Raw genomic sequence first — 26,940 nt, 5'->3', positions numbered from 1 at the left:
CTTTATCCCTTTTCTTTTCTTTTCTTTTCATTTTCTCTAACATACCACTCTCATCTACTCTCTTCTTCTTTTCTGTCCAGTCCATTAAAAAAAAGGCTATGCAAACAATAAATATATATAAAGTTTAGCCGCGAATACAGAAGGAGTTTATATAAATATACACCAACTGTGTTAAAAGATTAACTACCGCCCGGTACAAGAGGCCTTTAGCTCTTTTCTGTTTGTTAAGCTGTTGGACAGGACAAAAAAAAGTGTTCCCAGTGGTCTTTTAATTCAGATTTTGCTGTTTTTCGCTACAGTCAAAAAAATCGTTTGTCGTTTCGTTTTTTTTTAGTACATAGTTTCAGCAGAGCGGCTGGAGTTCATTGGAAATTTGCATCTTTTGTATTTGCCGAATTTGCCAAATACTGTAGCCATCCAGTCATACAGGTTTGAGCCAGCTTTGAGATACCAGCTCAGATGAGGAAAACAAAGATGTACATCCAGTGTATTTTCTACATCACACATAAGCTTTATTTCAAATGGCATGTTTTCGTCGGGTCCAGATTCACAACTATTTAAATAAAGAAACACTCAGAGATGCAATTTTAAGCTGTATTTTCTTTATATATCTCCTCCATCATCAGGAAAATGCCACAAGAATACGTTAAAAACACCATATTCATTAGAGTGGCTCTTTCAGGAACTGAATCTTTCCTGCAAAAGGGTCTGAAAATGAAAGTTGTAGCAGAGGCTTGTATTAAAGCTTTTCTTGTGGAGACCATGTCAAAACGGACCCAACAAGGTAGATCGACAGTCAATACCACTCTTGTTTCTGTGTGAAAAGAATGTCTTTTATCTGGAACAACATAGAAGTTTCCCCTCGACCATCCTGGATTTACCGTCCCCGTCTCCTCCCTGCTCTTTTCCCACTCCGGAGTAAATGTAATCAGCTGTGACATGAGAAAACACGTTCTGTGTCTGTCAGGACTCGGCAGACGGTCCTCTGCTGACTCTCCTCCTCCTGCCCTAAAAACTGCCTCTCCCCTCTTCCCTGCCTCCCCACTCCGAACATCCGCTGTGCTTATGAACATCAAAATGCCATTAGGCCCTCCAAAACACCTCTGGTCCCTTGGTTGGCGGGGCCTCACACTGTGGTAGCACACTCAGAGCCCCGTGAGCTCTGACTATTGCTCACTGTTGGGCCTTAGCTTCAGCTGTTGTGAAAAATAAAACCCAAGAAGAGCCATTCTCAAGGAAAAATATTGGGGGAGTGAAAGACAGATAGAACAACTGGGGCAGATAACACCTGGCAGAATACAATAACGCCGGATCCAGCAGCGGCCGGACAGTGTAATTGCTTAAGGGAGTGGAGGGACAGGGGGTGTCAGATCTGGAGGTGACTGAGGTGGTGTGGCGGGTGCTAATGGAGTGATGTCATATGAAACTCCACAATGACAGCTAGTTAACCGAGAAGGGTTTGGCTGATCAAATAAAAGGCATTAACTCCAGGAAATGGCAGTTTCAGAAATGGCCACGTCTAATGAGGCAGAATGCAAATGAATGAGGGAAAGAGTTGTGAAAGCGTTTAAACTAACTATAAAGGGGTGATGGAGTGTGAGACGGTGGCCGTCAATCTCCCCACTCATTACCTTCATGTGAAATTAACAGCAGCTTTAATCATTACATGTAATCTGCTGCGGCCCATTCGTTGATAATTGTGGAGAAACGGCACCTCAGAGTGGGCTCTCGGTCATCAATCACCGGCAGCGGTATATTTCCTCTGGATAGGGACCGCTGCAGGTAAAAAATATAAGTTATACTACAATCCTCTTACACGGTTTCTCTTCCTGGGGAATGATCTATAATATTTAGCTGTTTCCAGATGTATTAAATTTCAAACTACTTTGTGATTGAGTATCCACAGGAAAGTGCTGACCGTTTCCGCTCATGATGTGACATATTTGGTGCAGTTATTTCTGTAACCTACTGGTGCCTGGCTGGAAATCAGCACCGCCGTTGCAGTAAATCTGCTGCTGCCCCAGCTAGGATTTTCAGGCAGATGCCCGGCTATGTTTCTAGCTGCTCTGAGAAAATGAGATCAGGATAAAAAATGAGGGTTATCATTCTGGATTTGTTTAACAAAGACTCTTTGTAGCCTTTGGATGAACATTAGCTGTAATATTCAGTGTACGATCAAAGATTTTTTTCTTATTTTGACTAGACTGATTGCATCCCATTCCTTTTCGTTTAGATGGAAATGGCATCCCTTTTCTGTTGTTTGACATATAAATATAGCAATTGAATGACTTTAATATCCTCCTAATCAATGTCCAGTGATCTTTTGATGTCGTCAATTCAATATAGGAAGGGTCATCCATGCCGCAGCTTTATAAACACAATAAAGGTAAATGATTACTCCCCTCTGTGGTGTCCAAAAATACAGCCAGTAATGAAGAGAAATGGAGGAGTTTGAGGAGGAGGCCTGTCATGTGTCATTGGGCGTCTCTAAGCCCTAAGATTAATCGCGAAAGAGGGCTTCTGTGGCTAAGATGTGGTCACCCTTGATCGATAAATCCACCACCCTCTCCCTCTTCCTCCTGCAAGTCTACGCCTCGCTGCCTACCTCACTTTTTCTCCCAAAAAACACTTGCATTTGTCGGCACGAGTGAAATTGGCATAAAGTGGGAGATGAGCCGATGAAATGTATGGCTGGGTTGATTGCTTCAGTCTCAACTGCAAAGACGTCCCTCGATGGTGAGGTTAAGGAAGAAAGCTCATCCATGGGGGGAAACGTTCCCACAGAGAACAGAAAAATAGCATAAAATCGAGAAATTTCAAGACGCAGCCTGCAGTGCACTTGCAGAATTTGTGCCAAATTTAGCCTGTTAACCACAACCAAAGACACTATGGAGAAGACTTTCAGATAATAGTCTGCAGGGACCACAAATGGGATTTTTGACTTGGTGTACGAGGAGGGCATAATGCAATAACATTGCATTAAAAGGGTCTTTTTTCAGCGCGGCTGTGCAGCGGAGCTGTATTCCTCGTGTGAGCGCGGTGCTCTGTTTGCGGTCACTAATGGGCATCAGAAATTACAGGCAGTGGAATCGCGCCCCGCGGGGGGACTGGCCTCCTCAGCGGAGCGGAGCACTTAGACGTTGTCTGAGAGGCTGCTGGAGGAGAAAGGGGGGGAACTCAATGTCACAGCCCTGCCTCATAATTAAAGAAACCCTATTCCTTATCCACTGTTAGGTGAGCCCTGGCGCGGCGCTCTATCTGAGGGCTCCCATGTGGGCGTCTAATGCGAGTTGCCCCCGGTGTGCACGTGGGCTGATCAGGGAGCTGTGCCTTTTTTGCTGGGTGTCTAAGCTGGAAGCCCTCTGCCCACTTTCACTGTCAGGTTCAGAAACATCACAGACCTTGAAAAGTGAAGGGAAATATTAACTCTGCAGAAACCGAAAGGCCAACCGAACCCAGGAAAAGCCTCAAAGTAAGAACAAGGTGTAATGTAGGTGCAATTTTAGAAGTGAGTGCCTTCACAGTTTTCCAAATAATCCCCCAGAAATATACTAAATTTAAGTTTTCCGATATCCAAGGCTCTTCCTTAAGTCTCTAGATTTTCCTGCAGCCTAATCCCTCATTTGAAGTAAATAAAAGTAGTAGAGCTGTCATGGTCAGGTTGTTTTCCTCATCTAGCCCCCACACTTTATAATTATTCATATGAAATGCGGGGCTGTTGATGGGCAACACTCTTATTTTCTGCTTCAGTCAACAGTGCACATTTGTATTTCTAAATTGTAGAGCGCTTGTTATGTAAGGCAATTTTCTGCCTTCTTAAGAGCCGGATCTCCTGTGCATTAATGAGAGGCTGTGCTGCTGCAGTGCTGAAGGCCTGTGCATGGCCTGCGCCGCACGGCAACGGCAGAAACTTCAACACACAACTGCCATATCACACACAGACATGTTAAATCCTCCTGACTGCAGATTTCTCCTCTGTAGAGGACATTTCTAAACCTGAATATCCCCAAACCACTGCGTACTACTGGATTAACCCCTTTCGGTATCCAAAGAGGACATTTAGGGCTTTTCAATGATACCAAATGTGAAAGGCTGGGGGTTCTGGGATTTGTAGTTTGTGGTGGATTTGAAAAAAATGTGACTGGACAAACCTTTGGTTCTCCAGTAGTCAAGAGGATAGGAGCACGACTATATTTGAGCGCTTTGGGGGGAATTTTGGTGTTATTAAATAAAAAATCTGATTTCAAAAAGAAAAAAATCTAAATTAAACTAACTTTATTTTGGCTAACCTAAACAAAAACCTCTGGTACAGATGCTAACTGTCCTGTTAATGTAAAACGTATTCATATCTGTAAAGCGTTTTTATATGGTGGCCCTGAAGTGCAAATCACTTCAACAAATCACTTAAAGCAAAATTAACAAAGAGAACAATGTTACATTTTAGAAATCGATTGATTGATTGATTGCTTTGGTTTATTTTAAGCATTAATAAACACAAGGAAAAATCAAAGAGATTTATTAAACTTATTAAAATAGAGATTATTTACTAAGGTCAAGTAGAGCTTCATTTATTAGTTGAAAAGGAGTGGGAAGAAGCAAATTTATAAAATCCCATCCCAACTGAGTTATTTCATTTCAAAGTTTTCAGATTTTTTCTAAAGCAATCAAAACAAAATTAACTGAACTTTTGCAGTGGCTGTGGTCATAACTTAAAGAAACATCTTCTGTCCAATAACTTCTAGTTGAAAAGTTGAACAAACATCATCGTCCAATCGGTGATGTTCCTCGATACCAATCTTTTCCTTCTTATTTTGATTTAGATTTATGGAAATTACTTTTCCTTTTCTGAAAAGTTTCCTTTTTTTTTGTTTTATTTTTTAGGAATTTTGTTTTGATATCTAAAACGTAATGCTGTTTTTTTATTGTCTGCTTCTTTAATTGTCGTTGTGATCTTTAATATGTTTTTGTGTTGAGTGATTACTTGATGTGATAAGCCTTTCAGAGCCACCGTACTTTTATCTGCTCAAAGCATGAAAAGTGTTAGTTTTTTATAAATAAAGTTGGATTTGATTTGATATCTGTGTGAGCCACATGACTAAGTCAAGTCTTAAACATCACTAACCTGGAAAAATAAAGGTGCTACTACTTAACACAAAAAAGTAAGATATTTCGATATTGTAAACTAAAATAAAAATTAAAGAGTTAAATTTTATTTTGTACATTTTTAGCGAAAGATAGTAAATCTACATTTAAACGTTTAAGTACTAATTAGATTAAAATGTGTCTGTTTCTCTAAAATAAATGAGCATTAAGTTGATCCGCACATTTCAATAATTCTATTTGGGGTTTCTTTACATGAAGAAGAGGAGGTTTGGAGCAAAATGGACAGAGGTGATTGTAACAGCGGCTGACACAAGTAAAAGTGCACTGCAGCGGAAAACAGTGACATGAGTGTCTGAGAGGGCCTTAGCTGGAGACAAAAGCGCCAGAGATGGGCCTAAGATTTGAAGAGGAGTGAACAGTAGTGGAGGAGGAGGGGGGGGGGGAGATGCCAAGCAGATAAGGAAAGATAGAAAGCACAGACAGCTGGGGTCTGTGAAAGGCCGTTGTGGTTGGCAGCCGCTGACCTTGGTGACGATGGCTTTTCACCAGAGGCTTCTAATGAAGGCTGATTGCCGAGGAATAGTGAGGGAGCCACAGGAAAGAGGGGAATAGGGGGGGGGGGGGTAGAAAGGAATTGAGGAGAGACTCAGGTAATTGCAGCACTTGTGGGTTGAGGCCCTGCGGTCCTGTGATGTCGGGGTGCAGTGTGGAAGAAGAAAGATGTCTGTGGACGCTTTGGTAGTAAATTGTGGAGCACTGGGAAAGAAGGCAGACCCCTAGGCTGTAATTACCCCTATGAGTGCGTGGATGGAGAGTGGACAGGCCCAGTGTGGGGCTCTGACAACGATCAAGGAGACAACTTCAAAAAAAAAAAAAAAAGGAGGGAGACAGACGGCAGGAGGCTGACAGACAAGGAAGACAGGACGCCTCCACCTCCGCCGAGCGCCACGAAAACCAGCCAGGCAGACACTGGCCAAGGTCAGAGGCTATTAGTGAACACACAACATGCTGGTGACAAGAAAGCCTTGACATGAACGCCAGAGTTTTACACAGTTCTGGATGGAGAAAGACATAATGTCTAAGACAAAAACAGCTAATTAGATGAGGAAGATGCCGGGACTCCACTGGATGGTGCAGCAGGGTCAGGAAGGTGTGGGAATACACACCCGCAATAACAGATTTGATAGGCTGGCCTAAGCTTCCCACTGCCACGGATCAGTATGTACCGCCTCTCCTCTCCCTGCCTGGGCTGATGTAAGTCACTGGAGTGGCAAATTACACCAGACCTACAGCTGTAGCCCGACATTATGATTAATTTGATCAGTAATTTCTCCTGTTTTTCATTTTAATCGCCGCGACCATTCTGCTGTGGCAGGTCTTTCAGATCTAATTAAGATCAATTCCGGTGTAACAGACTTGGCGCGCCTTTACCGCGTCAAATCCCTGAGCTCTCCGGGCGTGGAGAAAACCCGCAGCTCTAATCAATCAACTTCCAGCAAAAATCCAGCGGGCTCCCGCAATCAACCCATTAACGCACTTAAGCAAATTTCATAATCCCCTCCTCCCCACCCCGTCTATTTGTCATCACTTTGGTGGCTATTTCAAGCAGCTGCAGGCCACATCCGGTGCTCCTCTGCATGCCGGGATGGCAGATAGAGCGTGGTTGACACAAAGAGGTGAATCCTTCCTCTATTAGAGCAAATTAGCTGCAGTAATTTAAGTGAAGACCATTGACTCAAGGGGACATAATATGCTGCAGAGAGATTTGTTTTCAGAGAAAAATTAATGAACAATTTAATTAATTTTGTCGCTCAAATTAAAAACAGCAAAAACACAAGGGATGATAGGAATGATCCGGACTTAGTACAAATTAACAAAGGATATCATACCCTTCCCATGAGGAAGGAGCTACAAAGAGACTTTAATTGCAACATAATGAGTGTTTGTCTCTCTGTAGTTCTGCGCTGCATTGGCAGTAAATAGATCAACGGCTGACTGGTTCTACTAGACTGGATGATGACAGCAGAAAATGGGGGTGTTATCTGTGTTATGCGTGTTGTATTATGGTAATTGCGGCTCTGCTATGTAGTCCTAATTCTGTAATTAGAATATATAAAAATATGCCAACAAACTTTTCTTTGACATTAAAGACCCACTCCACCAAAAATTGGGTTTTTAAAATGTTCTTGTGGCATTTTTCGCATGCTGGATGTCATATATAAAGAAAATGTAGCCTTTGTTTCTGAGTATTGCTTTATTCAAATTGTGGTAAATGAGGAGCAGACAAAAAAAAAAAAATCAGTCTGTGCTGGACCCTTTCCAACCCGTTACTGTCACTCTGTTCACCTGGGAGGTGTGGGCTACTAATCCTGATTAGCACCTGCCAGGTATGCTTCAACCAGGAGGCAGAGAGAGCAGATGAGCATGTGCTGGTTGGTTTTTTGTCTTCAGCTGTCTTAAATTGCTGGTTTTTATTATTTTAATTTGGGATTGGGCCTTGGTAATCTTGATTTGCAGGGTTTATTTCTGTCTTTTGATTAGGTCAGACTTAATCAGGCAGCCTTAGCAGGGAGCAGCTGACTCAGACGGTCGACGTGGCTGCGTCAGCTGTTACCCTGACTGTCTGTCCGAGGTTCCAAACCTTTTCATTTTTGAACCAGCACTAAAATTTTACTTTGTTTTACAGGACACAGAATTCTCATTGGTGTCCATTCGTCATGTTATGGCCCCTTTGTGGTTTTTCCCCTAGACTGGGGCAGGTGTGCCTGTCGGGACTGTAACAATACGTTATGTATAAACTACAATCGGCAGGCCACAAGCTCCCTGCTCTGATGCATCCACAAAGAGATCCATGTATGTCTTCCTCGTCTGAGATGGTATCTGTCCCAAAACTGTCCAGCTAAATAGCTCCAATGTTGCTCGCCATTTTTGTTGCAAAGCTAATGTTAGGCTGCAGTTGTAAGGCGCTGTAAGATAGCACAAGTGAGTGTCAACAAAATGAAAGCAGGCTAACTCCACGCCTACAGTTCAAAGGTGAATTTCTTCCCAACTGCAGAAACTGTCCTAGAAAACAACAAGATTTTTAATTTTTGTCTATAAACAGCAAATTCATAAGTAAAAGACCGGTACGCTTTGAAAATAGATCAAATGATGATCGGAGTGGGTCTTAAAAACCAAATCCGCCAATAGTCTGAAAGCACCACTGACCCAAATGAAGGATGTAGGGAGAGCGGCTAATAAAATCCCATTGCTGCTGTGAGAGGGTGCTGGGGTCGCGGCCTGTCCTTGAGTGAGTCCTTCCTGGGTGTCAACCTCAAGCGACGACCCACGAAAACTAAGCCTTTTATGGCCTCTCGTGCACAAACACGAACACACTCCGTAATCCCATTTGATGAGGCAATATCCTAATGATAGCTGATGTGGCCTCTTTGCCTCTCCACAGAGAGGTCTGTCCTCAGTCGTCATAATCGACACTTTGGAACTTCTGGAGGCGGAAGAACCGACAGAGCTGAGAACTTCTACGGTTGCTTTAGGTCTTTAAGCCTCATCTGCAAATCTGTTTGTTGGCCAGCAGCTTCTTGTTTCAAACAGACTTAATAGTGTGTTTAGTCCAATGTAGGGGGCTAGCCTTCGGAGCCCATTAAATCCAGAGGCTGTTTTTCCTGCTGAGTCTCACTAGGCCATGACAGGGCCGGAGAGGGCTGCGAGGGGAAACAAATAGCCCAACTCATCCTGGCCATAAAGAAGCTTGCACCACAACCCAATAAGGGTCTGACGCTGATGAATGTGACCAGGGACAGAAAGGCGACCCTGGCCAGTTTCCTCTAGAAATGAAACCGCAGGGATATAAAATAGGTTATTATCGTCACACAGTGACAGGCAGACAGACAGAAGGGCAGAGATGGATGGACAAACTAAATGACCAAAAAAGCAGGTAGACGAGGTAGAAAAACAAACTGATTAAACCTGGAAAGCACCGGAAAACATATGGAAAGATAAAAATAAATCACTGATAATCAAGCAGTGTTTCCCACTTGAGATTAGTTATTGACCAAGCTACAGCAAAAACACTAATCACTCAGGATTTTCAGAAATGATACAGTTAGTTTGTCACTTATAAGGAACAATATTAGCAAATAAACCTGAAGTTACTGTAAAACCTTATGCCTTAGTCACATGCAGCAGTTTTTTTGGGATGACCGGACCCGTGGCGGGTCATAGAGAGGAGTAGCTGCATCATCTACCTCAAGGGATGTCATGAAAACTGAACCTACGATTGTTGTGTGTGCGGAATGTTTATCGTGAAGTATTCATAAGGCTTATGGAAGCTGCACGCACTTATGACATATGGGTGATATTTCTCGCACGGTGTCCTTATGCTCTAGTCTTTGGCAAGGTGTTAGTACTCTCTCAGATTTTATAATTTCCTCATTTCCAACAGTCAGGCTATGTGCAGGGAGCAGGCACTTTTTACCCGATCAGCACTAATGGGGTCCTCGTGCAGTGCGGAGAATTTGGGGATGATTGAGAAAAATTGTTAGCTTTGACTGGTCGCTCGCAGCATGCCCGTTGAAAAAAAGTGCCCATGTACATTTTTGCTCTGTGGGTTCACTGAGTCTACAATCTTAAAATTTCCTGCGGGTCACCTGCGTTTGTCCCTTTTTCGCCTGCAGACACCCCGTAGCCCAACATGTCCTCCGCTTCACATATGGACACTTTGGGTGAGCTCAACTCGCTGTTTTTTCAACATGCGGAAATTAAGAGAAGCGGAAATGCTGGACATTGATTTACGTTAAAAATTTGACTTCAATTTTTTTTTCACATACCAACATAAATGTATGCTATTTTTAAGTGATAGCCACACACCGAGTACTGCTTTCAGACTATATGAAGAAAAAGAAAAATACTTTATTTTCTGTTATTATTATTATCATTACAGTGGAAGTCAGAATCTGTGAGATTTTACCCAAGTCTTTAATCGGATTAGGCAGCATGTCAAAACGACGAGTTGGGCTCACCCAATGCGTTAATATGTGCGACCATAGATGATGAGTTGGGGTGAGAATGTGTTGCTCATCCATCTGTAAGGGCAGTTGTGTCTTAGACATTACACAAAGCGCTGCCATCTCTTGACTTTATATTGTTTGATAGCTGAGATTACTTGTCTGAAAAACCCAGATTTCTTAAAGTTACGTGTAAAATATGCTCAGAAAGTTAATCTGTATACTCACTGGCAGGGGCATTGGGGGGGTAACAGGTGAGGGTAGGCTCCGGGCGGGGGACTGATTGGGTCGGTGTGGCGGCGACTGCTGTGGTTGTCCAGACGCGGAGGAGCAGGTGGAGCTTGGAGATGGGACCGAAGTTTGCTGCTGGTTGTGTGGGGTTATGTGATGCTGGGATGGCAGCTGGTTCTGATTGTGGGAGTGGCTCTGTTGATGGTGGTGGTGGTGGTGCTGTTGCTGTTGCTGCTGCTGGTGGTGCTGCTGCATCTGCTGGAGCTGCTGCAGGTGCTGGAGTTGTGAGTTGAGTGATGAGGTAGCTGTTGACGAAAAGTAGAGTTTGTTGAATCTTCTGGGTCCGAAACCTTTCAACGCTCAAACTCAGTGATGAGCCAAGATCACTGACAACACGTGCTTTAGCACATAAAAAAGGTATCATTATTTGGAGAATGTCTCAACACCTTGGACAGAAATATATGCACACGTGTGGGAGACACTGGATGAAGTGTGAGAGACACATGCAAATTGGATGGAGCCACAACCAATTTCTCCAGGGTTTAGGTCTGGCATGATAGCATCAGTGATAAAAAGATGGAGAACAAAGATACCAAACCAGACTAAGTCAGACTCTTTCAATCCAAAAGTACCTTATAAGAAAGCAAAATCTTTTCTTAAATAGTTCAAAACTGTTGAAAAGGGTAACCCCAGTCAAATGCAAAAAAGAAATCCATCTACATGCTGATTTTTTATTCGTGGTGCTCTAACAGCAACTCACTTTCACTTCTGCAACAGTTGTATACAGTTGAAAGCCAACCACCATGTCCATGCAAGGTGGTTGCGTTGACAAATCTCACCAAATATTTGTGTCCACCTTCTAATTTAATTATCGTATACTACATAATTTAAGACAAAACTAATGTATTGGTTACTTTAACTTAAAATGTAAAGTCTTTGTTGTAAGACAATAAATCTTGTTCAGTCATTTAATCTTGAATTCATCTTATTATAAGCAAATATTGGAAACAGATATTTCAAGGATAAGTTAATTTTTTGTGAAAGATTTCAAGAAACGGAATTGCTTAATTTAAGCAAATTGTAAAGTTTATTGACTCCTGACAAATACAAATGGATTTAACAACAGTAGGAAAAAGGTAGATTTACATTTAATTTGTAAGAAAAATGTATCTTTAATTGTGTCCTTTTAGGAGGATTAGAAATGAGGATAGTTGGACTGCTGTAGCACCTAAAATAAGATAGATTTGGGAAAAGGGTGTTTCATAGACCAACTTTAAAAATTATATATTTGAGCAAAACACAATGATTTTAAGACCAATTGTGAAAATAACAGACTTAAGCATTTTAATTTTAAGATTTTATTTTGACATCAAAACTTATTTTTCAGACAAATTGAACTAGCTATATTGGAAGATCTTTTTCACTTTTAACTAAGGAAAACATCACACATATTCTATATTTTTAAACTTTAAACTGTTTTGGGAAGGACACTTTTTCAAAATACTTCCCTCCAACTGAGTTAAAAAATCTCCAAAAAGTTTGTGTTTACTGTAACATTGCAATCTTGCATGTTTTAATAAAATAAATAGCGAAAAAAGATTAAGATATCAGTCAGTAAAATAACAAAACAAATCACATGAAAAGTTTTAAGATGCCAAACTTTAAAAGACTATTTTCTGCATTTAGACAAAGAAACATCACTTTGTCTCCCATTTACAGCTTCCAAAAAAAGCAGAAAAACACAAAGAAATGGAGAAAAAACAATGCTTCCAGATTTAACATCTATTGATAATGCAGCCCTGCAATTGTGAACATGGCGTAGACAAGCTTGTATACACTGTGAATCAATGCACTTAAATAATTTAGGTACGCTTGTCTCATAAAAGATGAATAAAACATCAGGGCAGACAAGTCTTTGATTAGCAGGGTCACTTAGACTTCAGGACAGGCGTGGATGAACATTTGATGAAGATCAGAACGCGCTTTCTTCTCTCCTCTCTGCAGAAGCTCAGCCGAAGGAAGCCAGCATATTGTGGCCAGTAAACAGCACTCTTTATATGTCTTCTACCTCATGACACATTGACACCTCTCTCACACCCCCACTATGAATTATAAATCATCCGTGCAAACGGCAAGAGTCCAATTCTCACTTGAAATGTTGGGGCAAGTTGTCTTGCAAGCGCCGAGCCCTTGACAGGAGCTCTTTCCCTTTGCAACTTCACAACGACAAAATGTTGAGGCCTATTTAAAAATGGAATAAAAGGGAACAAAGACGGAGAAAAACAAAAGGGGGGTAAAATGAGATTTCTGTCAGAAAATTATCGAAACCAGACGAAGATCAAAGACGATTGAAGAATTTCCTCCAGCGCCAGCCATTACGCCGAGGAACAAGAGGCACAACAAAAGAATATGAGGCAAAAGAAAACAAATACAGAGGGAATATGGAAGAAGCCCCATGTGGCCTTATTATAAGGGCTACACTGCAGGTAACTATATTCTTTAACAGCAGTGCTTTATAAATTCTGTCATCTTGTTAAGACTGTCAGGACCACTGACCCTCTATTCCTTTCTAACTGGGCAACTGGATTTCTGAAGCTCATTCTCGTAACCACAGCTGTCTGATTGCTTTGCTTGAGCACATAATCCAAACGGCTTGTCCAAGTTAATTGTTTGTGCTCATTCCTGCAGCAGACAAGGGGCCTGCGATGAGAGTGGGAGCTTCACATGTGATGGAGAGAGGGCAAGAGGTTTTTTTGGGCTCCTATAGTGCTCATTATATCTCCCACTGTCTTTTCACTACCTTTCATATTCACTGCTTCTTGTCTCCTACGATGCTCAACAAGCCTGAGGGTTGAAAGAGCAAAGGAGTCTCCGTCCGTGTTGTCCCTACTTGCCTGTGTTCATGTCGGTAATGAGAAAGGAGTCAGAAAGAGATGCTAAACACATGGATATGTAAATATTTAACAATCTGGGAGTCTGAATTACAAAACAAGAGTGAGACTCCAACCTCCGCACGTAGACTAAGATCCATCTCCACCAGATTTGCTTCTTTTTTTTTCCTCCCCGCCCTTCAGTACCACAGAAGAAATCAACTGTTATCTGTCCCGGTACCACATTCTGAAGTGCCGGGGGGGGGGGATGAAACAAGACTGATTGTCAGAGGTCGAAAGGCTGGGTCAAAGACGGCTCGTTCGTCACACAAAAAAGGCTATTTTTGTTTCCTGCGGTGTTGAAGAGTCGGGGTGGGACAGTCTGAACTCTCATTACCAGAACTCTATCAGTGATCCCTGCCCGCTAAAGCACCTTTAAAGGGCTTTTCTCCTCTGGGTTTACTGCTTCTAGTTGATGAAACACAGCACCTGCAGTTACAGTGTTTCATTATACACTTTTATTTGTGAAAAATGCTCCTGTAAACATCACGAAAACGCAGAATTTCTGTTAAGTATTTGCAAAGAAATGCAACATGTTCTTGTGGCATTTTCCGGATGATAGAGGACACGTATGAAGAAAATTAAGCTACAAATTGCATATATTCAAATTGGTGTGAATCAGGAGCAGACGGAAAAATGCCGCTTGTAAGAGATTGTATTTGAGACAGCGAAAATACGCTAAGCGGGCCTCAAGCAGCGACGAGGGGAAGGGGGGACGGGGTTGCTCCATGCCAATGGTCGGAGGTTAATTTCTAATGAATTACTGCCACCTATAATTGTAATTACATTAAAAGACCACTGTGAGTACTTTAAAAATAGATCAAAAGATGATTGGAGTGGGTCTCTAAATATTTATATTGTTATTTGTAGGTGCTCATCGAGTTTTAGTGCTTGGTAGAGGTTCAGCTAAGGCTGTTGTCCTATCAAAATGTTCTACTTTCTATATGGTTGGAGGAGGGATTCAAGTTATTCGAAAGAAAATCACCTTTCAAAGTTGTAGGTGTGTGAGTTGTCATGTACAGCACATTTGTTTGAGCAGGCGGTTCAAGATTCTGCGCTAATTCCTCCGCTATGCGGCGCCTCCTTCCAGCACAGATATGTCATTTCACTAGAAAGTAGAAAAATGCTGCTGCTGGTAAAATGTAATGTAAATTATCTCCAAGAGAAGTTTTTGATCGGCTTGACGTTTTAAGATCAGCACGGCTGCAGCTGTGTTTTTTTTTTCCTAAATGAAAGAAGCGAACGGGGACAAACAAGATCCCAATTACTGCTCTGCCTCACGTTCCACGGTGGAGTCCATAAAGTGGTGTCTCAATTGCCTTTTCAGTGAGTCACGCAGATAATTACTCCACTGGAGGTAAAGAGATTTAGACTCTAAGAGATCTGGTAATTATAAAGGTGGTCAAAAGAAGGTCATTTTTCACTCTGCAGATTAGATTAGAGCACTTGCACGCTGATGGAGGAGATAACAGTACTGTCTATGCACTCATTTCCTCTTGGACAATCCCAGCTTCTGTCATTGTGGGTCACTGTGGCACTCTGATAGAACTGTTCTTTCCGACATTTCTTTTCATTATGAACATTTAGGTGTACCCAAACTTAATAATAATTTTTTAAAAGTGCAAAAATGTTAAATCAAACCCTTTTATAGATCAAATAGTTAAAGAATGTAACTCAAAGAGGTAAAGACCCTGTTGTAAAGTGTTACAAACGCAAAACAACTGTTATTTAGGACATAGTTTGTGAAGAGTGGCAGGAGTTCATCAGAATTTTCCCTCTAAATTATGAGCGGGGTTGAAGCAGAGCAACCCCACCCCCTTCCCCTTTCCCTTACAGTTGCTGAGAGCTCAGAGCAGGGGGCTTTACTTTAAAAAACGCAATTTTCATAAATGCATTTTTTCCTCATTCCCCATAGAAAGAAATGTCAGAAATACAATTCTGAGCTTAATTTTCTTTACATATGTCTTCCAAAATGCCATTTCAGTCAGACAACTCATGCAGTAAAGAAGATTTATTTCCATATTTCTTTTAGTTTGGCATAAGACTCCGTTCAGATACATAAAACAAAGATCTGCATAGAAAACTATGGGTATTAAACTACCCCTAACGGAGCTCACAGGTGGAAGCCGGGGAGGAGGGTGGGGTGATGAACGCAGAGCTCGTGGAAATGGAAGAAGAGGGATTGGACCGCACACCTGGAACTTAGGTAGGACGCTGAACAGGTGAGTTGATTAGACTGAACCGCCCACAGGGAGGAGTTACCAGGTAAACGCACTGCTCGAGTTGCCTGCCTGAAATACTCCCAGGGTCAATCATTTTCATCTGAGTGGGTCTTTAAATATTGCCTTTTAAGTTAATATGAAAACAAAGGGCACTTCAGGTAACTGTTGTAAAAGCAAAGGTGCAAAAAAAAAAAAGTACAGAAAAGGGGCATCGTCCATTTTTTAACACTGGTCATGATTCAGATGGAGAAAACTCACTGTTCTTTTTACCTTGAAACAGGAGACACTTCGAAGTTAAGAAAAAGGAAGGAAAGAAAAACAAACACAAATTTTGACAGCTTTTCTGCTCTCTACCTGGAACACGCTTCCCACAAGGTACCTTTTACCAGCCGGTCTGTACGGATTAAATGCATTCAAGGAATATAGAATAGAATCCGGTGTTTACTATAAACACAGAGAAAAAGCCAATGTTGAATGAATCGTGGAGCCACCAGATTTTACAGAGTAGGGATCCAAAGATAATGCTTTTACTTTGTGATGCAAGGCGATGTCGTGCAGCGTTGTTGAATTCCTTCTCACAGGGAAGCATTTCAAAGAATCAAATCCTCTCCGTGGAGTTGTTGCACACACAAGAGAATCCCTGTGTACTCAATAATGTTGCCCCTTTGGTGTTGCTTACGCTTTGTTATCGATTTCCAAAGTAAGGTCCAGGAACCTCCGGGGGTTTTTGACAAAGTTCCAGGGGTCCCAAACAAACTGAGATCTGTTTTTGGTGTAGTTTTACAGACACAATGCACACCAATTTCTCAGAGCAATCTGACGTAGAACTAAACATTGCATAGATTGGATATTTTTTGAGATTTTTCAGAAAATACCACTCCTTTAAAAACTACAAATTTAAAATTTGCACTTTTCTGAAGAGAGTCCCCCCGCTCCATGCTTTCAGATGCAGCCTGTAATTCTGTGGGTATCAGTGAGGGGTCCCCAGCTTTTGTCCTTCAGAGACCTAAAGGTGTTTGCCCCCCCCCCCTTCTGTAGAGAAAAAGCCTGGCAGGACAGACCGGGTTATTACAGCGTGTTCATGGTCCCATCATGTGTCGTCAGACCAAAGCAGAGGCCGTGAGTAAAAGCTTCATGCAAAATTTATGTTCATGCGGCTGTTTCAGTGGGTGGAAAAATCAATATTGCGGGGCCTGATGCACGGAGATGACTGAGTGCTCTCTGACTGACAGTAAAAGCTGAGAGAGATTGAGGGGCTACATTTACTGCGCCAGAAATGGAGTGGAGTAAAGTTGCCCTAATAGACTAGTTCACCTCAAATTTGAATTTTATTGTGGATTATTTGGGGAGGAACTCAGATTTTCAGGAGCTGAGGGCAAAAAAAAGGGAGCAAAAGAGCACTAAGCAGGGTTGTTTTCAAATTGTCTAAGACATATCAGCTTCTGAGGAGCTTGAGTCTTGTATATTATGGGGTTATTAAGACTTGCTTTCCTTTTGCGTCTTCCACAGATACAAAATGATTGTAGAATAATCAAAAGACAATATGGGTACGAGGGGACATCACAGGGCTTTTGTTCTGCGCCGCTCCGCTTACATATGCTTTTGATAACGTGCCACATACCCACAGTGCATTTGGGAAGGAATGTGAGAAAAAGAAATTCAGTGGGATGAAATAACCCCAAACAATGGGATTTGCTTTCCATTCTTCTGCCTCCATCTTCTGTCTTTAATTATTCCCTTTGGTTGTCTGAGGGAGCGTGTAAGCACTTTCACACAGCACAACATGCCCAGCAGCACAACACTGTCTGCCTTAGTGATGTGGAGACTTCTGAGTGACACTGAGCCTCTTGTGATTATTAATGCTGTTTAATACAACGCGGAGCAGCCACTATGACTGAGGGGAAAAAACAGATTTCAAAATGCATGCATTCAAATGTGCATGGAATTATGTACAACGCCAGCCCTGCACTGGAGATACATCTCCCGCCTGCTACATAAACAATGTGAACACCATGAAATAAAACCTAATGTGTTGTGGATGCAACAAAAGAGCATGTGTGTTTGAACAGCAGTTCTGCCGTGTTTTGTACACAGTGTTTAATGGACCCACAGCTGATCCTGATGGGATCTTTTGTGCCGGTTTAGTAGTTTCTTCCTGAATCACATATGAGATATTTGAGAGCCCAGAACGATGTATGATGAATGAAGTAGCATGCTACTTATACGCTTATCATGCTCACTGACTAGCAACAGGTTCAGCAAAGGGCAGCAGCGGTAAATGAAATTCCGCACCGGGACAATATATCATCAAAAGAAATGTATGCACCCTAAACTTACAAGCCTCCCTCGGATGCGGACAAGGTGTCTGACAGCGCAAGGGGTGGAGGGGGGGCCCGGGGAGGATAGTAAGTAAAAGTGCAGAGAGATTTTTTTTTTTTTTTAAGACGTGCGAGGAGAAAACAGTGCAGATTTTGTTGAATCAGACCTTTTTTCTCTCTCCATCTTTTAAACATTTCACTGCAACTGAAAAATGAAGGCTAATTTCACAGTGAATAACCCCCTCCCCCCAACAAAGTGTCTGCAGAAAAGGGGGCTACTTTGTCATTGAGGATTACGGCGACGGAATTCAGGAAACGGCCTTGTGTATCCAAAAGAAAAGCAAAAAAATTTGTTTGGAGGGAAAAACAGGAGAATCTAAGAAGCTCTTACGGATTTCTTCTGATCTATATGGAACAGATACCTCTCTTCAAACATGCTGTCCTGTTCTGATGCCACAGGATCCATCTGCGATATGTCTGCCGTATACTCCAGAAATAGCCCCTGCGGGACTTACACGCTCCTCAGGCCTCCTGCGGGACCTTTTAAGCTGCACTGATGCTGATAAAAGCCCACACAAAGCCTGCCCCCAGAAACCTCCGCCTTTAATTAAGGTAATCAGGCTCTGGTCAGCAATTAGTAACCACAGTAAGCTTTCAGGAGCGGCTAAGAAGTCCCGACTGGTGAGGGGTTTGGTTCCATACCATCTGCTGACAAATGCCACCGAGGGCTCTTTGGTTTCACAGACAGGGAATCGGAGAGGCGTGTTTAAAGATGACCTCTGTGTGATCCAGGATGCCTCCCAGACTGCCACAGTTTATCTGCTGCAGCTGCAGAATCCCAGTGTTTCTTCTTCCCAAAATTTGTGGCTATTCTTTTGAGCAAGGAAAAAAAAAATCCATAAACAGGGAGAGAACAGGAAACATTCAGTGCACCAGGTATTGAGCAAAATTAAAACATCTGGGCTGTGTAGGAATTATTGATTGGAGTGTAATGCTACATTGATTTGCTTGTGTTACGAAGTCCAATGTGGATCCATATGGATAATATGATGGCTTAGAGCACAAGATATTTTAAAAATGAGGATATATGATGGCTGCAGTGTGAAGCATATGCTGGACTGTAAGCTCATTATTTATTTCAGCCATCCAATAAAACCAACTTGTGCCGTCTGTGATGCAAAATAAAAAGGAGAAAATCCGTAACAAAGGCAAAGACCAGCTGAACAAATGAGGGAAACATTTGCACCAATATCAAAACGCAGCACTTCCTGTGTTTAATCCTGGTGGGAAAAGGAGATATAAGGCACTCTGAGTACAACAGGCTGATAAAAACGGGCTGAACCTCGGATGAGAGATCAAGCAATAACTCACATTACCGTGGGGTGAAGAATAAAGGATGCAGTTTTGCTCCTTTACACAATTCCACATTTGAAGCAATCAGAGATAACACCAATTTCATTCCAGTTCAGTCCCATAAAATTACCATTAACATTACAACTCATGCAGAACTCAGATAAATGTAAAATGTCAACCCAGTTCTGCCAGGCAGTAGTTCCAGTTCCACAAGATCACCATCTGTCTGCTCTCTCCCACTGCACCTTGTCTAATATTTCATTTACAACTTTTTTATAAGTTCATTTTCCCCTCGCTGGCCATGTAAATCCCAAATCAATTTTCATTTAAAATGCTTGACTACAGATTGTTGCTGAAAGCATGGTGGACCGCGCCTCAGAAACGCGCCAGACCTTTAGCAAATCTTTTGGAACAAGGGTGGCCGGAAAAAGACAGGCAGAAAGGGAAATTGTAATTTCGACAGAACAACCTGGGGGTGGTGGGGGTCGAGGAATTTACTGAGAGCTCTGTTCCACACACCAAAATATACATGTAAATGCAGACACGTGTTTTCATTTATGAACTGTTCAATACTCCTTATTGATTGGTCCATTAAACTATAAAATGAAGCTGGATAGATTTATGCTAAATTACTGCTAATTTTGATGGAATACATGTAAACTATCAATAAATTTAAAGAGGAAATCCCTTAGTTAAGGCTTTTTTGTAATATAATTTATCTAAATTGATAGCAGTGAATTGAAGTAGCAACAATGAGCAAATTAAAGTTGCGAGCGGTGTTGTATGGCCCACAGCCACTACCCTCCATTGCACTTGCCGCCCCCTTTAGACCCACCCTCTCTGGCTCAGCCGCTGCTTTGCGCCCCTCACTCTCCCCTTCTCCCCCTGCCACCATGGTCAGTTGTGCATGTAAAAAAACACTGTTGGTTTTATCTCCATAGCAACCATGTTATTTTTTGGTCGCCTGGGGGTGATGAACAGGTCTAGGTAATTTTTAGAAGAATAGACAAAAGTAAATTTTTGGATTTCCTTAGCAACAGAGATTTTTTTGTTAACCATTCCTCATATATCCAGGTTGCATGTCATATCGTTTCGTTCAGCTCGAGCCAATGATTTATGTATTAAATTATCACAATACCCTGGTTGAAAAAAAATGCAAGTAAAATGAAAATATCATATTAGCTCACTACGCTAACGCTGTTCAAAATCTACAGATTACAAAACAAACCATTTTGCAGAGTAGCTTCCCAATGAGACTCAACGAGTTAGGAGGTGATAGATCGAAAACCCTAATAGGAGTTTAGATTTGTAGCTGATACTAAAAGAGATTTTTTTTTAAATTCAAGCCTCTCACTGAGGTCAGAGGTCAACAAAACTGGTTGTAGACTTAACCTGGTTGCATGTGTGTGAAATTTCATGAAAATCACTGAAATGTCTGCCAAGCTGTAGGCCCTGTGGCCATCCCATAATAATTTCAAAACTTTCTTTGGATTTTTTCTTTATTTTTTATTTTTTTTATGAAGGGGCTTCACCATGTCACAAATTAATTTTCATCAGGTGCCAGCACGTGCTAACTTTGGTGAGTTTTTCAGTACGCACGCGATGAAATGTTTGCTCAAAGGCGCAATAAGACAAAAAGTGAAAACTTGCAGTCCAGGACAGCGACAAGACAGAACCAACATATGATTGGATGTTAATTCAAAAACTCTGTTGTGCACTAACACAGTATCTAAAGTAAGAAACTATAAACACGGGACACTTTTCCATTGATTACCTTCACAAATAAATGATTAATGCCGTGTAGAAGACATTCATGGCAGCAGGTTTGCAAAAAAAAAAAAGCCTCCTTTAGTGTTTAACGGCGAGGGCAGATGTCAGGGAGAAGTGTACGCAGCCACATCTGATTAATAATATTATTGTCCTCCTCCACACTGCCGTAAGGACTCAGCCCTCTGCTCTCCTTTTTTCCTTTCTTTTCATTCTATTTTCGGCTCTGGCAGCATGCTGTCTCGTGGCATTGCTGAACCAGAGTGACACCGCCACCATGCACAGAAACAAAACACAATTCAGGAGCCAGAGGGTCAGCGCTACTGTTGCTTACCGGGAAAAAAGAAAACAGGACCAGGATAAAAAAAAAAGGACACGCACTCAAATGTCAGACTGTGTTCTTAAATAAACTGCGGATCATAATAAGGGAATTGCACGTCTGCAACAAGTGCAGATGAATCTACTTTTGTCCCAGCTCCTAAGTGGAGCATGAAACAGTCTCAAGGGAGTGTGTGTGTCGATGTGTGCAAATACAGTAAGCCTGAACCGGAGTGTAAATTCAGCCTCTTGATCCTTTACCCTCATAACAGTCTTTTTTGTGTGTGTGTTTTTTTTCCTTCTTTTCGTAACCTAACCGTCTTGATGGCACAAACCCACACGCTCCCGAACAGCTTACTGAAGACAAACAATAAAACCGGCAGCAGATATCAATGGCAGAGATGAGAACCAGGGTGCCATCTCTGCTGGGACTGCCTCACGAACCTGCCTCTGCCTGCCTGCGCTTCATCTCCAGCAGCACCTCTCACTCTCAATTATTTGGCTGCTGTCACAACAAATCAATCAAATTACCGCTCCAGGACTGTGTGCAGCTGCTCCTATTGCACCGCTAGTTGCATTAGCTTTGAAATGTATGAGGTCTACATTTTATCACTGTTATTTATTTAATGCAGCTCTATCTCCCCAGCGATCGTCTTACAACCGCAGCAAAGTTAAATCATTAAAGAGCGACGTGGAATGCATGCAGCTTGAGAACGCCTGAAATTAAAGAGCGATAAGGGAGCAGGGATGGTTCTGACCTGCATCGGGTTACCACGACAGATGTTGAGGAGAAGAAATGTGGTCACCTCGCCATGCCCTCAAACACCCGCTTATTCTTTGACTCGTCTCTAATTGAATCAACACACGAGTACAAGAAAAAGGTAGTTTGACCATAACGAGACAGGAATGGATGTCTCTGGAAATGCAATCACTGCAAACTATTTGAGACTTGCAAAGATTTAAAACGTCGTTTTTACACATTCAATATATTTGACCAGGTTTGAAGTCGTTTTACATTTGAAAAAACTTCCTTTTCAAAACAAGTTAAAATAATAAATAATACAAGAATGAACTGCCAATGGAACTGGTAAAATTAGTCTTGGTAAGATTTCTTAAAATAAGGTGTGATATTCTACACTTTTAAGACTTAATTAAGTCTTGAAATGGGCTAAAAGCACAGATATTTATATAAATTGTTTTGGTAATTGGAAAAACTAGGTTTTACTGTATACAAATATATCCTATTTTAAAGTCAAACATCTTTTGATCTATTGTAAAAGCGTCCTCAGCTCTCATTTAATTATGATTATGCTGCTTTAGCTGAAATTAAAAAAAATGAAGTGTTTTTTTGGGAACTAGTTTCTGCACACATATAATTTATCAGAAATTTACATCTGAGTTGAGCCTCAGTACCTTGTGTCTTGTTTCTCCCACTTCCCATCATCCCTTTGTTTTTACTCTCTATCGCTAGTTTACAGCCCCTCACAACCCCAGCAAAAATGGCTGAGCCATCTTAGAGCTATCCCTATTTTCAGAACCATGATGGCAGCTCAAACAAGGAAAACAAAGACCTTTATGGATCTAGTTGTCTACAAGTTGATGCATTTGAATTAAGCAGAGTAGGGTGCCTGTGGCTCGCTGGTTGTAACAGCTAACAGCTACAAACTTTTTCCAGCTGCGTTATTTTGTTTCCCCTTGATTCATGACAATTTCAATAAAGAAATACTTAGAATTGCAATTTTAGGTCTAATTTTCTTTATATAACATCGTCGCTCATGAGAAAAATGCTACAAGAACATCTTAGAAAAACCAAAAACTTTCTTTGGAGTGGATTATTAAAGAGGGTGTATTTATTTGTCTTATTTTAAGCACTATGACAGTCCAAATTTCCTGTTTGGACTATTATAATCTTAAAGACTGGAATTAAAATGAGAATTTCAATCAGTCAAAAGTCATATAAAACTTTCCAGTTTCCTAAATCAAGGAAGTCTGTTTCTTAAAACAAGTCCTTCTGCTTAAAAATATGATGTATAGTTAAAAAAAACTGTTTCAATAATAATGTTGCTAGTTGGTATATTTTTTTGTATCTTATATCAAGGTAATAAGATATTTAAACTGGTTTAAATAATAATTCTAATAATACTGTCTGTGAAGTACTTTATGTTTAGTGGGTATCTTACATTTGCTTGTCTGACCTTTCAATGAATAAATAAAAATCAGCACATGTGAATTTTGTGTCTCATTAAGAGCTTGGATCCAGAAAAAAGGAAATAAATATTAAAGTGAGTCAAAATCCTTCTTTTCTAAACTCTCAGTGATAAAAAAAACGTGATTTAAGACTCAAAAAGTCTAATTCAGGGTAAGATTCATAAATAGTATTTGTAAGATCAGTAAAATGTCATATTTGCCATTTGAAAAAAAAGTGCTGGACTATATACCGGTAGTTTTTTTCAGAAATCAGGGGGAATCATCAATTCAACCGTGCAAAATGACACCCATCTGGAACAACCCAGACATCCTCATAAACAAAAAAATTATCCACTTCCCAGCTTGGCAAGCAGGGGGCATAAAACAACTAGAGCACGTAATTATTGATAGAAGATTCATAACTCCCCAGGAACTTCAAGACAAACATGGAATAAATAACTTCTTGGAATATCAGCAACTTAAATCAAGTATTACTAAAAAATTTAAATACAGAGACAACGATTTAAAGCTACCAGATGTAGTTACCACTCTGATCAATTTCTCAATGAATAAAATTCTCTCCAAAATATACAAACTTTTATGTAATTTAGATAATAACATTTCACTTCCGACAACAAAATGGGATGCGGATTTGAGCATCAGCACAGATGAAAGCTTTTGGTCAGAACTTTGTCTAAACACCTTTAAACTGACAAAAAGTCCAAATCTGCAGCTAATCCATTTTAAAACCCTTCACAGAATTTACTACACTGGACAGAGGATGTTCAAGATGGGTCTCAGCAACTCAGACATTTGTCAGCACTGTGACAGTAATCTACCCGGCAATTACATGCATGCACTATGGTTCTGCACGCCTGTCCAGGCTCTCTGGCAGCAGGTATGTGCCGATTTATCAGTCTGGCTTAAGGTTTCAATCACAGCTTCACCGTCACTTTGTGTGCTTGGTGACATGAGTGCCATCGATGTAGAAGGAGGATTAGGCTCTATCATTTTCATAACTCTTTGCATTGCTAAAAAAACTATTTTAACAAATTGGAAAAGCAAGAAAAATATAAATATAAGTCAACACAGAAATCTGCTGCTTGATCAGATCAGCTTGGAAAAAATGTCAGCCCAAGGTTCAAGTAACTTTGAAAGAATTCGGTCTCTCTGGTCTCCCATGGCTGACTCCATGACTTAGGGGATGGGGGGGCCTGGTCGTCGCTGCTCCTTGCCCTTCTGCCGTGGGCTGGGGTGGGGGCCGGGGCCTCCGGTGCCTGGCGGGGGGTGGTGGGGGCTCCGTTGGTCGGGGGGTCGGGTCCGGCGCCGGGGTGGGGCGGGCTGGGGCGCTGCGTGGTCCTCTGGGCTTGGGTGTGGGGGTGCGTGGTGGTGTTCTGGCTTGGCTTGGGGGGGTGGTCCCTTTGCCTGTGCTGGGGGGGGTTGGCGGGGGGCGCTGCTCGGGGGGGGGGCCCAGCGGCACTGGATGGGCTTCCCATCTACGCCTGGGGCTGGGATCAGCCCTTCCCTGGCTCTGGGGCGGGACGGGACAACCCTCTTGGGGCCCCCGGGCGCTCTGGGTGTCATCCGCTTCGGCTGCGGGGTCTGGGGTGGGGTGGGGTGGGGGGTCTTGTCGGCCCTGTCCTGTGGGGGGGCATTCTGGGGGAGGGGGGGGGCCACTATTGGTACGGGGCAGGGGGGGTTGACGGGTCGGGGTCTCCGCTGAGGCCATCGGCGGTTTCCCCGGCCGGTTGGCTGCCTCGGTCCCGTCGAGGCCTGACCAGAGCTCTTCTAGGGCCGGCGTTTGGGGGTGGGGGCCTGGGCTTGCTCCGGGGGGGGCCGGCGCTTTCTGGCTCCTCTCCCTCTGTGTGGGGTGGGTGGTGCTGGGCCTGGGGTGTCGGCGCCTCCGGGGGTGGGGCCCCTGGGCTGGGTGGGCCTGGCCCCCTTGCTGGGGGGGGGGGGTGGGGGACAGCTGTTTGACCACCGGGGGACAGTCTACCAGCTGTCCCCAACTTACCTGTCCAGGCTCTCTGGCAGCAGGTATGTGCCGATTTATCAGTCTGGCTTAAGGTTTCAATCACAGCTTCACCGTCACTTTGTGTGCTTGGTGACATGAGTGCCATCGATGTAGAAGGAGGATTAGGCTCTATCATTTTCATAACTCTTTGCATTGCTAAAAAAACTATTTTAACAAATTGGAAAAGCAAGAAAAATATAAATATAAGTCAACACAGAAATCTGCTGCTTGATCAGATCAGCTTGGAAAAAATGTCAGCCCAAGGTTCAAGTAACTTTGAAAGAATTCGGTCTCTCTGGTCTCCCATGGCTGACTCCATGACTTAGGGGATGGGGGGGCCTGGTCGTCGCTGCTCCTTGCCCTTCTGCCGTGGGCTGGGGTGGGGGCCGGGGCCTCCGGTGCCTGGCGGGGGGTGGTGGGGGCTCCGTTGGTCGGGGGGTCGGGTCCGGCGCCGGGGTGGGGCGGGCTGGGGCGCTGCGTGGTCCTCTGGGCTTGGGTGTGGGGGTGCGTGGTGGTGTTCTGGCTTGGCTTGGGGGGGTGGTCCCTTTGCCTGTGCTGGGGGGGGTTGGCGGGGGGCGCTGCTCGGGGGGGGGGGCCCAGCGGCACTGGATGGGCTTCCCATCTACGCCTGGGGCTGGGATCAGCCCTTCCCTGGCTCTGGGGCGGGACGGGACAACCCTCTTGGGGCCCCCGGGCGCTCTGGGTGTCATCCGCTTCGGCTGCGGGGTCTGGGGTGGGGTGGGGTGGGGGGTCTTGTCGGCCCTGTCCTGTGGGGGGGCATTCTGGGGGAGGGGGGGGGCCACTATTGGTACGGGGCAGGGGGGGTTGACGGGTCGGGGTCTCCGCTGAGGCCATCGGCGGTTTCCCCGGCCGGTTGGCTGCCTCGGTCCCGTCGAGGCCTGACCAGAGCTCTTCTAGGGCCGGCGTTTGGGGGTGGGGGCCTGGGCTTGCTCCGGGGGGGGCCGGCGCTTTCTGGCTCCTCTCCCTCTGTGTGGGGTGGGTGGTGCTGGGCCTGGGGTGTCGGCGCCTCCGGGGGTGGGGCCCCTGGGCTGGGTGGGCCTGGCCCCCTTGCTGGGGGGGGGGGCGGGGGACAGCTGTTTGACCACCGGGGGACAGTCTACCAGCTGTCCCCAACTTACCCCCTTCCTCATATAACCTCATAATAGGGTGAGGGGGTGGGGGGATTAGCCTGCGATGGGCCTTGGGGGGGGGGGTTTACTAGGCAGTGGCCCCCCCTCCTATGGCTGCCGTATGGAGTGGGCCCCCCCTCTTTCGGTTTTATTTGCACCTTAGACATGTAGGGCCCTTGGTAGGGGGGGTGCTTGGACATCACTGCCAGCAAGCAGCAGATGTCCTCCTAGCACCCTACCCGCCAATTTTAACCGCACCTTAGACATTTAGGGCCCCTTGGTGGGGAGGGTGAGGGGACATCACTGTGAGTAATCAGGAGATGTCCCCTTAGTGCCCTACCCGCCAATTTTAACTGCACCCCCC

General features: G+C 43.4%; 1 protein-coding gene across 2 annotated transcripts in view; it reads right to left on the bottom strand.

Annotated features, from left to right (window-relative positions):
• The window catches only part of pou6f2 (POU class 6 homeobox 2), an 88,226-nt gene that overhangs the window by 24,767 nt on the left and 36,519 nt on the right, over nucleotides 1–26,940 (bottom strand). For both annotated transcript variants that reach the window (XM_023950118.1, XM_023950117.1), the window contains exon 5: nucleotides 10,335–10,642. In XM_023950118.1, the coding sequence (XP_023805886.1) occupies nucleotides 10,335–10,642 (308 nt within the window). The remainder of the gene's footprint in view (nucleotides 1–10,334; nucleotides 10,643–26,940) is intronic.

This window comes from Oryzias latipes, chromosome 20 (assembly GCF_002234675.1).
Source record: "Oryzias latipes chromosome 20, ASM223467v1".
NCBI lineage: Eukaryota > Metazoa > Chordata > Actinopteri > Beloniformes > Adrianichthyidae > Oryzias > Oryzias latipes.
Note: the sequence above shows the minus strand (reverse complement) of the source record. Positions and strands in the feature narration are given on the sequence as shown.